At 38.8% G+C, this 13,007-nt stretch overlaps 1 protein-coding gene across 2 annotated transcripts in view; it reads right to left on the minus strand.

The window, feature by feature from the left end:
- Positions 1-795: 795 nt before the first annotated feature.
- KLF7 (KLF transcription factor 7) overlaps positions 796-13,007 on the minus strand; it is a 67,961-nt gene continuing 55,749 nt past the window's right edge. Inside the window, exons 5-6 of one of the 2 annotated variants that reach the window (XR_007904434.1) lie at positions 8,383-9,305; positions 796-8,270 (exon numbers count right to left, since the gene is read on the minus strand). Coding sequence is in view for 1 of the 2 variants with exons in the window: in XM_051786898.1 (XP_051642858.1) it covers positions 9,254-9,305 (52 nt within the window). In the remaining variant the exon portion in view is untranslated. Of the gene's footprint in view, positions 9,306-13,007 lie in introns of both variants that reach the window. The other variant, XM_051786898.1, reaches the window with a different exon arrangement.

A 13,007-nucleotide genomic window follows, 5' to 3' on the forward strand; every position in this document is an offset into this window, starting at 1 on the left:
TAAAATCTAGCCAGCTGGCATCAGATAGAATAGTTCTGCTGCAATGCCCACTGAAGTTGCTGCAGTGAGCACAAGGCAGCAGAAACCTAAAGGGATACTGGCCTGACTTGAAAAAGTAATTTCATTTTATGCCATGACACTGCAAAGTAATTGTGCTCAAAATAACTGTTTTTACTGCCTAAATACATTTTTAGTACTTGAGTATCCAGGTGGATTCAATTGTGTTGCAATTTTGCAGACATTAAAGAGGGAGACTAAATGACTGAGGCAGGGGAAAGAGAACAACACTGCACTCTGGTGAGACCCAGACTAGAGCATAGCACTAGCTTTCAGGAGCCTTAAAGTCTAGTCCTGTTTTGACCACTGACTGACAAATGTTTAAAGCTGAGCATGGAAAATGAAATGCAAGTGTTCTCTGTATCTGTTACAAAAATATTACTGGCTGAAAGCTTCAACGAGTGTAAACTGTCAAATAAGAGAAATCACTGACTCCAAAAGAAGCAAATCCGGTCAGCTTTAAGAATAAGAACTTCCTTCTTGGGCATCTTTTGCAAAAGCAACATGTGACACGGCATGAAAACAAGCAACACTTGAATTGTTATAAAACACATTAAAATAAATTTTTTAAATCCAAAAATGTGATTCTGATAAGCGAAAGCATGCTAAGAAGTTATACTTTTTATGTCAGTAACTGTTTATAGAACCATAGCCTTAATTGATACTCAAAAGTCATTTCACTCTTCACAGAAGTTTTCACAAAGAAATAATATACAAGGCACACTAAACACTGTCAGGCCAAACACATTCTACTGTTTATTACACATATTACATTCTTAAATAAAAATGCGTCACATAACATTTTTGCATAGATATCTTACAATATACCAATTTAAAAAAGAATTATGAAACAGACCAGTAACAAAAATAAATTTTTTCTTCATTAATAATTTTGTAACATTAACATACCACCATCATATAATACAAATAATATTTTTAAATCTTAAGACTTTTTGTACAGCAAAAAAACTGACAAAGTAATATATATATATATATATATATATATAAAAAGCTTAAAAAAAATAAAATGTCAAAAAAAGGCAGAACTGAGGGCTACAAGATTGGGTACTTCTGTGATATATTAGAAATACCAGAGTAGGCCTGAGAGAACGTGACCGAGGGCATCTCCAAAATGCACTTGTCAGACACATCTGGTAAAAGAAAAATTATAGTGCAAAATGAAAGTCCTTCAAGCAATATTGTTTGTTTTTTTGTTTTTGTTTTTTTCTTTTTTTTTAATAGGGAGCATTCATACTTTTTTGTTGTTGTTGTTGCTAAAAAAAAATCCCCCAAACAAAAATCTAATGTGTAGTAGAGAGCAAGAAAAGTTTCAAAGAACAAGAAGGAAAACAGGCCACTTTGCAAAGCAAGAAAAAAAATCTCAGCCTGCATTATTATTTTTTCAACTAGATGTGCAGACATGCCAAACTGAGGCCTTGTTTCTAAGAGAAAAGCTGTCATAGTTTATATGCAGTGATTTCAAAATCAGGTACTTAAATTGGTGCAAGAACCTTCCTGTAGAGGTATGTTAATTAGTTGAAGCATTTCTTACACTTCAGCTTAACTGCATAGGATGCCAATGCAAATTCAATCCAGGCAATCAAGTAATAGGTGCAGCTACAAAGTGATTTTAACCAGACTGATATTTTAACGTAGGGCAGCTTCCCTGGTAGAGACACGGCCTTGGTAACAAAGTAGTGTTTAAACCAGTGTTTTGATCTACTTCTGGAATCTGACAGGTCTGGGGTTTAAAATAGGGTGATGGGTAAAATGTATGTTGCAAAATATAAAGACCAGCCCTTCAGCCAACAGGCCTTCCAGGGACTGCAGGTTAGTTTTTCCTTTCCCCGAGAGCCCAACAATAAAGGCTAAAATTGCCATGTTTCTTTCCATTCTAGTTCCCTTTTAGTGTGTACATGCTAAGCCCTCATCCCCCTCCCTTCCCACCTCCCCTCCCAGTCCCCAAATTTGCAGCCTACTCATTCACAGTACACAGCAACATGTATTTCCCAGCACTGCTGAAAACTTTCCTACAGAAGCTGACATGATTCCTAAAATGCAGTGGCAACAGCAAGTGCCCTCCCTAAATCAAAGCAATAGGCACGGTTGGCTACTACAAACTGTAAGTCAGTAGCTCAGTTTCCTCTTCTGTGTAGGTATATACAGTATACTGTTGTACATCCACACCCACACAGAGACAGGGTGGAGAACCTGTTTTCTGGCAGTATACAGAAGTTAGGACCAAAGCACTTAAAAAAATCATCAAAGCTTCCATTTTTAAAATCGCAGAATTCCAACTTCAATTATTACACCAAAAAATGCCATCAACAAGCATTAAGGAAAACTATAAAACCCTGTTTGAAAAATGACGCCTGCATTCGAAAGTTATCAGGTAGGGAAACTCATTTTTGAGGTGATAAAGGCAGTCTACTCCTGATCTCCACATTTTTATGTATATAATTTATATATACAACCATATCATTATATATGTAACTTATATAGCACAAGTAGCCTTAGATTTCTTCCTCTAAGGGAGGATGAAATTCTCAGCTTTATGAAACAGATCTTAGTACCTGGTAGGTCAGATCCAACAATCCTTACAATGCTAAATCTTGCAATTGAAGCCCATGCACGCTGTGGAGGAGAAACACTGCAGTAGTCATCCCTAAACTATTAATAAAAAGAGACATAGATGTGACAAAAGGAAGAATATCCAAGTTTGATCTGGAAATGACCATTCACGAAGGTGTAGTTTTAATGCTCAGGAAAGACTTTTCACTGAATAGTTGTAGTATCTTGAGAGAAAATTATTTCCATTTTTCATGACAGAGTTAAATAGAGTTATAGTTAAGCATTGTTTTTGTTCTTGGTATGTAGGGATCTTTACAAGTGCAATTCTATCTGAAATCAGCAAAATGTAATTTAAGAGTTTTAGGTTAGAGCATCATCCAAGATATGAAAGCTTAAAAACAGTCTTACTGGATGGAATGACAGAATGTGCCAAGTTCTGAATGAAATCAAGAATAAAAGCCCTTGATCCACCGGGTGCTGGCCTAGTAACATTGAATTATTTACAAAATTTTCCTCTTTTTTATTTTTTAAATGTAAAGATTTTGACATACATTAAGGGAAGAGGCAGAGAAAGAGAAACACTTGAAAAAGTTGGATTTCACCAGTTTTGTCAAAAGTACCAATTATGACCTTTTCGTACACAGAAAAATAAAGTATGTTAAATAGGAGGAGCAACCTTAATGTTAAAGACAGTTAAAAAACCCCAATTGTCTAGGGTCAGATAAAAATGAGGGAGAAAGCCTGGTTCTGTAGATATCAGAATGGTGACAGCTAAGATATACTCAATCACTGCAACAATCATATTGATCAACTCCATTTTAGTTACACATCCTAGTGATTAGTTATATTTTTATGCCTGAAGTTAAAACAGTTCAAAAGCAAGGACCTGGGAGCTCCTCTTGCATTCAGGTCCTCCTTCCGCATTGGTGTTTGGTCAGTTCTCGCCATGTATTAAGTGAAAATGTGCTAGCCTAAAAAACAAGTAAACCCAATTCCAAAATGTCTGAGGAAAATAAGAATAAATAAAAAACCAAACCCAATGTTCACCTTTGTAGAAATATGTTGGCTTAGATTTCAGGTCCTGGAAACCATTTTTGAGATATCACATGGGTTCTCCAGGCTAGCAAACTTGTTTCTGTATTATCTGGCTGGTCCCTGCAGCTGTGATGCATCTCAAAGTATGATATTCCTTCAAACTGGTTTGCTAAAGGTTTGATTTTTTTGAAGATTCCCTCCTCTCTAAGTCTCCCTCATGAAGAAACCTTACAAAGTTTAATAAGGGTGAAACTATCAGAATTTGAGAGAAAACCTACAGACCTGCACTACAGTCTGTTCCATCAGCACAAGACTGGGAACAACTAGAACCAGCACACATTTCATCAGAGAGAGTTCTGAAATGAATCACAGAAACACAGAAAAAGTAATATTATAAGGTACTTCTGGAGGTCACCTAATTTAACCCTCTGTTTAAAGAAAGATTAGTTAGATCAGACTGCTCAGGGCCTTGTGCAAGATATTGAAAGAATCTAGAATTTCAGTTTGTCCTTTCTCTTCCTTTGCCAGTTTAGCCAGGTAATGTAATTGTCTAGCCTGAGTAGCTACTGAAAAAGAACAGCTCTGGGATAATGAAGAATACTCTGGACTCTGGAATCTCCTTGGCTGTTAGACCAATCTTTATAAAATGCATGTGATATTTTATGTTGCTCTTTATCTCCTAAGGGGAAAACCAAACATAACGAAGATGCACTAAAGTGTTGTTTCAGTCTAAAAAGCTACTAAAATACAGCATCATGTGGCTTCATATTTGATACAGTATGAACAAAACAATAAATTTTTCAGTTCAAGGTAAACCAGCAACGATCACGTTGAAAAAACAGAATTTTGCTTGCCAGGCCTCAAGCTGGAAGTATAGAAAGCATATTTCTATAAGCATATTTTTATGCAGAGATTCAGCAAATCTGATTATAAAACTATTTATACTGTGGCTTCCTAAATGATTTTTTCATTAGTCAGTTTTCAAAATAGAATCTTGTCTTAAAATATAGGCTGTCTCAGTTAGATAATGGAAAAATCCAGAATAAATAAATTATATCACCACTGAAACATATGAAGATCTGGAATATTCAGTCTGGTTTTGGTGTCCCAATTACAAGAAAATGACTGACATATTGGAGCAAGTCTAGCAGAGAGCCACCATGGAGATCAGGTTCTGGAACATATCATGGATAAAGAGGGGCTGAGAGATATGGTTCAGCCTTAGGAAGAGAAGAGTAAGGGTAGATCTTATTGCTATCTCCAAATACCTAACCAAGATTGTAGAGAAGATGCCAGACTTTTCTTGGAGGTGCACAGTGGAAGGGGCAATGAAAACAGGTTGGAACGTGGAAAATTCCTACTTGACACATGGATTTTTGAATTTTTATTTTTTTTTAACCATAAAAGTGGTTAAATATTGGACCAGCTTGCACAGAGCGGTCACAGAATTTCCATTCTTGGGGATTGTTGACACTCAGCTGGATATGGCCCTGAGCAACCAGCTTTAGTTGGAGGTTGGCCAAGATGGCCTCTGGAGGACCCTTCTCATCTGCATGATCCTATGATTGACTGCTCTGCTCCAAAATGTTATTTAGGTAATCACAAAAACTCACATTTGTTTTAGTTGCTTCTTCTGTGTCCACTATCTTGGAGACTTTTTTCTCGATTTGTTCTCACCCTATAGTTCCATGGCCTTGGAAACCACAGTCTGACTTTCTTACAATGGCTTCTCTTTTGCAAGCAGACGTAAATCTAGCATTGAAGGAAACAAGGTTAAGCTTCTCCTTTCTAAAGCTGGATAACTCAATCTTCAACTGTCACCAAATCGTCTATTTATGGGTTTGCTTCCAAGAAGCCTTACACAGATCCTTTCCTCTACAGTCTGACTCTACTCACAGTTTACAAAGAGAGGACAATTGTACAAGTTTAGCAAGAAGACACAGGTCCAAAAAGGAACCAGCTACACAAGTTTGATGTGCACAGCTTAAAATATCTGCAAAGAAACAAAACTTATCATTGTAAAAAAAAGAAACCTGGAATGTGTCACATTGATTATGCCTTTCCAAAATGGAGACTCCTTCTAAAAAATGCCAGTTATTGTTCAAAATTTTAGTAATGACTAAGACACTTGCATATGAGCACCCAAAACCCCAATCGACAGATTGACTGAGTACACCATATATACAGGTGAAAAATATCTTCCTTTACAAACATAAGAGATGGTTCCAAAGCTCAAATTTTGGCTTTAGAGCTCAAGACCTGCTACAGAGAGAGCCTGAGAAATTTGAAATCTGCTTAGGTCTCTTATCCCCCTTTTTCTATGTTTTTTAGGTTATTTGGATCTGTGATGTAGATGTAGGCCTGCCTTTACAACAAAGTAAACAGATATTTCAGCTTTTTTTTTACCATGGGGCTCTTGTTCTGCCATATCTAAATAAGATGCCAACAAGACCATAAATGACAACTGGAAGTAAATAAACAGTCTTGATTGGCTTTTTCCAATTTAAATAGTGTGGTGCTTCAACTGTCATTTAAAAATTAAGGTTTGTAGACTACCAATAGTGTGTCTAAAGCCAGGTGTGTCCACAGGCCAAAGGAGGACATTTATGCAGGTTCACAGCCAATGAATATCATAGTGGTGGGTTTGAGAGCATACACTTTGGGACACTACAGTAATGAAATTCTAGGATTCTCTTACCCTTTTTTCAATTTAACGCATTGACTGGATGCTCTAGTTTCACAGACCTGAGGTTTCAGTTCCCATCAGACATCCTCCTGAGGGACAGCAGGGGGGCAGCACCAATCTCTGCTCTCTGGTGACCTGTGACAGGATCCGAGGGAATGGCATGGAGCTGTGTCAGGGGAGATTTACGCTAGATATTAGGAAAAGGTTCTTCCCCCAGAGGGTGGTTGGGCACTGGAACAGGCTCCCCAGGGAAGTGGTCACAGCCCCAAGCCTGCCAGAGTTCAAGGAGCATTTGGACAACACTCTCAGGCACATGGTGGGATTCTTGGGGTGTCCTGTGCAGGGCCAGGAGCTGGACTTGACGATCCCTGTGGGTCCCTTCCAACTCAGGATTTTTTGTGAGTCTGTGATCTGGCAGATCTGTATGTTCCATCACAAATTCGATCCTAGGGCCCTCGGTCCCAGTGGAACAGCTGAGTGAAACAGCCATAAAAAGTATGCAAATACAGAAGTAGAGAAATACGAGATTGTCAGCAAGCAGTGCTCTGCAATTTTTAAATGTATACATATATATATGTAAGCATATATATATACACATATAGAGTATAGTTAGTTTTAAATCTTTGGAATAAACTCAATTTTTGTTCTCTCTCTCTTTCTTTCTGACCTTCTTTTCTTTCACTCTCTCTCTCAAGCTCTTATCATGAATATTACATCATTGTCCCTAAAAGATGGTTAGATTTTGGTCCATATTTCATGCCATATGGGCCAGACATCGTATTTCCCCCCTGTCCCCAAAGTGTTCAGTTGACAGTCACAGTGTTTTGTGAAAACTGTGAGGAAAACCAGCATCTTTCGAGTAAACTCAATCTCTCACTGGAACCAGAGGTTGCAAAATGCTGAGAATTCAAGTGCCAAGGATCCTGGTGACAGCTCTTAAACATCTATTCAGTTTCTTGTTTGCTCTTTTTTCCCTTTAGAGTATAGTTTTACCTCCCAAAACATAAATTAAGGGAAATATATAACAGTCAATGAGTCAAAACAGTCAAAGGGCAGTTGGCTAATACAGTATAAAAGAGCAGCAACCATTTGTGGACCACGTGCTATTTTGATTCATTTCTAGACACCTTGTAGGGATGGTCCCAGAATATACAAAATATACAACTTAATGACCACCTGCCTGCTTGCATAGGCCGTTTTTATGGTCCTAAATGCAGTCTTTGGAGTCAGGGCCAGTGTCAAATAGTTTCAAATACAATTTATGGCAATACATTTTTTTGTGTTTTTTTTTTTCCTTTTGTAATGAAGACTTTAATCCACTTTGAGCCAACGAAATCAAATTATCAATAGGACGGAAGGGTGAGCATGAGACCTCCACTTCTCCTTGATGGTTCACACAGTAGGCCAAAATGGACCTCTAGGTTAGTAATACTTTAGACCAATCATTTGGAAAAGGCTCACTGCTGTATGTAAAATCCCTTCCTTCCTTCACCGTTCACATGGTTACACTTTTTCATATAGGAGTGGCCTACAGTATCAACTTGATGAATGGAGAAGGAGGACTTTGATAATTTCTTTAAAAGGCTAATGCTGAATGAAGCCATTGTACTTGGAAGAGGTTCTCGATTTCCCAGTCAAAGACTGGAGCAGGAGTTTTGGCTTGGGGTTTTTTTGTGTGTATAAGATGCTCAACAAACATTAGCTTTAAATTAAAACATTCTGCAGGTGCTCTTTACACAAAGAAAAGTCTAATGTTTTAAATTGGTTAGTAGAACAGCAAGAAAAAGCAACATAATTCACCACTAAATCACCGTGGGTTGTGGCTAACATGCTCATATGATGTGGAAGGAATCCCGTAGTCATGCCTGTGTGGCCAGACCCAGACTGATATCCAGGTGAAGACAAGGAGTTCTGAAGATCACTTGTTTGTGGAGAAAAGAGAAAAAATGTTTAAGCTTCCAAACAAGCTTTTAAAGTTTTTTGTTCAAAAAATAAACAAGAAGTCCTAGCTATGGCAATAAGGTGAGGCTTACAGAGATATTAGGTGCTGTTTTTTAGGGGTTTATCCCTTGGCTACTTAGCCATCATGGCAGCAGCTTCCAGAGTCCCTAGTGCATATGTTGTGCAATAGCCAAAACAAAAATTAAAATAAAAACAACCAACAAAAATATAATCCTCCATGAAGTCTACATAAACTCAGGCCAAGAAGAGGATATTTGTGTCACAAGTGTCACTCCACAGTCTACTGCCATTAAGGCCACTGGTATTGACTTAAAAGGATCTCAATAGCTCAGTTCTAGGAAGAAGAACCAAAACCAAGACAGATCAAAGTGTCTGTGAGAAGTCTGATGCACTGAACATTAGGAATTCTCAAAGAACAAAAAAACCAAGAGGTTCATTTTGGCTACCAAACTGGGATTTGGTTTTCTAGGTCATTGGTTTCCCCCCATCTATTTAAAAAGGAAGTTAGTGCTACAAATATGCAACTTCAAGACAACATATTCTTCTACTGAGTTGCACTGAGAAGCAAGTTAGATAAGCCCCTCCTACTGCCGTCCACTGCAGGGAAGCCTCCTGTGTTTTCTTTGATTTCCGTTGGCAAAAACAGGAAACAAATCCAAGAGGGATGAAGTACTGTAAGCAATTGTTCTTTTCCACTGACTTCACCACTACACCATTTCCTCGCCTGCATCTTCTCCCATCCAGCTGGGGCAAGGCATAAAAGAACCGATGTACGTATTGAAGTATCACTGGGTGCAAGACAGTGTGAGCATGTGGCCCCTGTACAGAGGATTACACGGGAGCAAGTTCTCTTCTCCTGTAAGGTAGCACGTTGTAACTTGAGTTCCACTTTCATCTCACAACACTTAGCCCAGATGACATCTATGCCAAGCTGACTGATATTTAGATGTGTCTCTTCATGTGGAGGGCAAGGTGATCCGACCTGGAAAAACACCTGCAACATAAAGCAATCAGGAAATGAAATAAATATAGGATTTCAGAAAACAGGGTTTCTGCTCCTTCCTTGTTAAGTACAAGAGAAAATATATATCCAAGTTTAGAGACATTCCTTGAGTTATCCATGGATCGCCACCAAACTGTGTGATTGACCTCTGTGACCACAGAGGGCCAACTACCTTGTCTCTTTGGCAGCTAAAGAGACTACTTTTCTCCATTCTCTGTTCCTACCCCTCCCTCTTCTTTCCTCGAGTCAAACATCAGGGAAGAGTGCTCATCTATGCACCTATATTATAAAATCAAGTATTTAGTGTGTGTGTTTGCATATAAAAAATTAAATAAACCAAATTAGTTTTATTCAAGTACTCAGTAACATCATTTTAAAAAACTCCAGTTTTCTCAAGTGCCCAGTACCTGCAACAAGCACCAAAGTATGATGCTAGTTTTGAAAGCTGAATTCTCATTTCTAACTACAAATGGGAAGGAAAGCTGGTTCAGAGTTTGGAGGTTGACAATCCATCAGGCTACTTATCTCTCTCTTTCTCTCTACTGGGAATCTGGGTGCTAATATGTGGATGCTGATGAAAGCTATCTCCCTGAAGGATGTTGACAGAAGATAAAGTATTATGCTTATTTCGTAAGAGTGACAATTGAGAGACAGAGAAGGCAAGGAAATTGTAAATCACACAAGAAGAGTGGTAAACCCAGAAAAAGAAGAAGCCAGGACTTGAGCTTTCAACTTCTATTCTTTATCCACAAAGTCATTTTTTATAATCTCATAAGAAAACATAATGTTTTGACATTCTGAACATGTAGTTGGATCCTGATGAGATGGACTTAGAGCAGCAACTCTAGAGAGCTAGTTGAGTTTTGGGGCTGGTCTAAACATGCAGTTAATGGAGAATAAGGTAAAGCATGAATTTGAAATGAAGCATCTCTATTAACTCCCTTGCTAAAGGCTTATGACTGCCTTCTTCTGAAGTTACTTAATCCACTTGTGAAGTGAGTTAAGAAACTCAGAGTAAAACACACTTACTCCAGGAAAAGAGCAACCCCACAAAGAGTTAATCAGGAATTCGTATTCTAGAACAGCTGCCTTTTTTTTAGTAGGCAAACTGCAGGGCACTCAAAGCAGCAGGAACAGTAGCCCAAATTCAGGCACTTCACAGCACCAAGACATCAGAGTGATCAGGGGAATAAGTTCTCAGGAGTTCAAAGGCTTTTCTTACTTGTCATTCAATATATGCCTTACTCTATCAAGACTGCCAGTAAGCAAAAGTTCTTTGTTGACTTTGTTCCCATTAGCTATGGGATTGAAAGCACCAACCCATTTCACACCCACCATCACAGTGTCATTTAAGATATGTATGGCATGAGAGAGCAAACCACGGGACAAGCAGGCAGTGGTTCTGGCTGTCTACCCCACAGCCCAAAAATGGAGCCTGTCTGTCACAGTGGCAGGACTCAAGACACTTTCAGAAATTAAACTTCTTCTAGGTAATTCAAGTTGAGCACTAAAAAACAGGAGCTTTCCAAGTTCCCTGCAAATCTTGGTTTGTCTCCTTTCCACCCTAAGCCACAAGACACTGCCTTATTTTTTTTAAAAAACATCTACTACAAATATCACATAAAACCCCTCATGCCTATGGCTTTTGAATAAACTGGTTTTGTAGGCTCCAAGGGCACCATGAAAAGCTACTTCCAGAACAGACTTGCCTGACATGTCTTTTCACTGCCCTGCAGATTTAGAGTATAAAACACCCACCAATAATGGACAGAATAATATCCAAATGGCTTATTGTGAGCATCAGGATAGCTCATAGTCAGGCACTGAGTTATTTAAAAAAAACCAGTAGCTGAGTATTTTGTATTTTTCAGGAAGAAGAAGGTAAAAAAACAAACTGAACTACCCAGGAAAAAAAGCCAATACCGAAAGATAAAAAAAGAACACTCAGTCTAAAGGCAAATACCCAGAGGATAAACACCCTAAGAAAGCCTGAGAAAGAGGAGAGCTATAAAAATGAAGATATTTCAAATAGTTAGGGGGTGTTTTCTGTTCTGCTGGAAGTATTCCCCTGCACATGTTACCTATCTGCTTCTACAAGCGGAGATGAGTGATCAAGAGGTGCATTTCTAAGACAAAGAAACATTTCAATAAGGCAACTTTCACAAGAAAAGTCATATACTCATTTTCTATGAATGACCATAGCTCTTCTCATGTCAGCTCTTCTCTACTTACAGCTTACAAGGGGGTTAATACCTTCAGAATGGCAAAAACTAAAGACTCCTAAAGAGGATGGAGGCTGCATTCCTCCAAGGTCCTACATGAACCTCAGCAAGACAGACGTGAATCTGACAATGGACTTTGGGCTTTCAACACAGCAGGCTCCATACAGCCAAAATGCACCCTTGGACCATCATCTCTCTCACCAGTCTAAACTGAGAAAGCAGCGTGCTCTGGCTACAAGGGCTGCCAAAACAAAACAACAGCTTGAGTGGCTGCCAAAAAGGCATGCACCAGCTGGCACTTCAGTCTAGGACTAGTCATAAGACCAGTACCCAAACAGCATGGCTTTTCCTCTCCAATTGCCTCTACTACAGATGCAACACCGGAAAGTGTACGCTGAGTCACACCCCAGCAAGAGCTGTTAAAAATACAGATTCAATACATTGTTTCACATCAGTAACCACCATATTAGCATCTAGTATATTTTTCAGTCCTATAATATTTTATAGCTAATAAAATGGTACCATAATTGCTAGTTTATAGCTAATAAAAGGTACAATACTAACTTTTCACGTTCTTCCACTGACTAATTTGGTTAGTTCTATCTCTTAGTAAGGCTGGTGGATGTGGACAATTATTTTCAACAGTAAAACAGTCCCTACAAAATTTTTGCAGCTAAATCATGCTGTCAAAAAGCCTATTGATTAGTGGGCACATTTTTTCTTTCCTTCTGGGACTAAAGGCAGCAGCAGAAGAGGTTCCACAGGATAAACTGTCAAGGGAAACTCTTCTCTTCAAAAATTAAGAAACAGGAGCTTGCTGGTCTGTAGTCCTGCCCATGAGACAAGACCTTGCTCTGTACCTCTGGCTCTACAACATTTTCAGTTCCAGACCAGCTCTGCACATCATATGTGGGGACATCGCAGTCTTTTCCATCATCCATTCCTGAGTCCAGCTCTTCCTGGAAAGGACAGCTTACGCTAGAATTAGACATCCTAATTATAAAATTCATACAGTGATGTGTGACACATAAATTCCCTGCACACAAACATGATTCCTTCCTTTCTCTTTCTGTTCTATCTCCTTAGCAACACAATACTGCTCAGCACTGAGGCCTCTGAAGGAGAAAGAGGAAAGGTAAGTACAATGAGAAGAGAATATATTGCTCAGCCATCTTTCTTACCAGCTGTGGATTTTCCACTGTGACACGTGTTCATTCGAGTTAAGTGTGCTCTTAGCTTGCTGTCAACAAGGAAACCACATGCGCATGTGCACGCACGAGCAGAGAGGAACATACACCCCAACAGTCTGGCACTAAGCTGCTATCTCCTAAACACATATTTATGCTGAACAACTGAGTGTCACTACCCTGTCAAACTCTTCCCCTTGAAGTGCTGAGGGCTTGCACTGTGTGAGGAACAATCCTAGCTTGTGTTTCTGAAGAGCAAAATTCTTGGGGAATGCTAATGACCA

This window comes from Manacus candei, unplaced genomic scaffold (assembly GCF_025592945.1).
Source record: "Manacus candei isolate 608988 ecotype Guabito, Panama unplaced genomic scaffold, ASM2559294v1 h1tg000023l, whole genome shotgun sequence".
NCBI classification, from domain to species: domain Eukaryota; kingdom Metazoa; phylum Chordata; class Aves; order Passeriformes; family Pipridae; genus Manacus; species Manacus candei.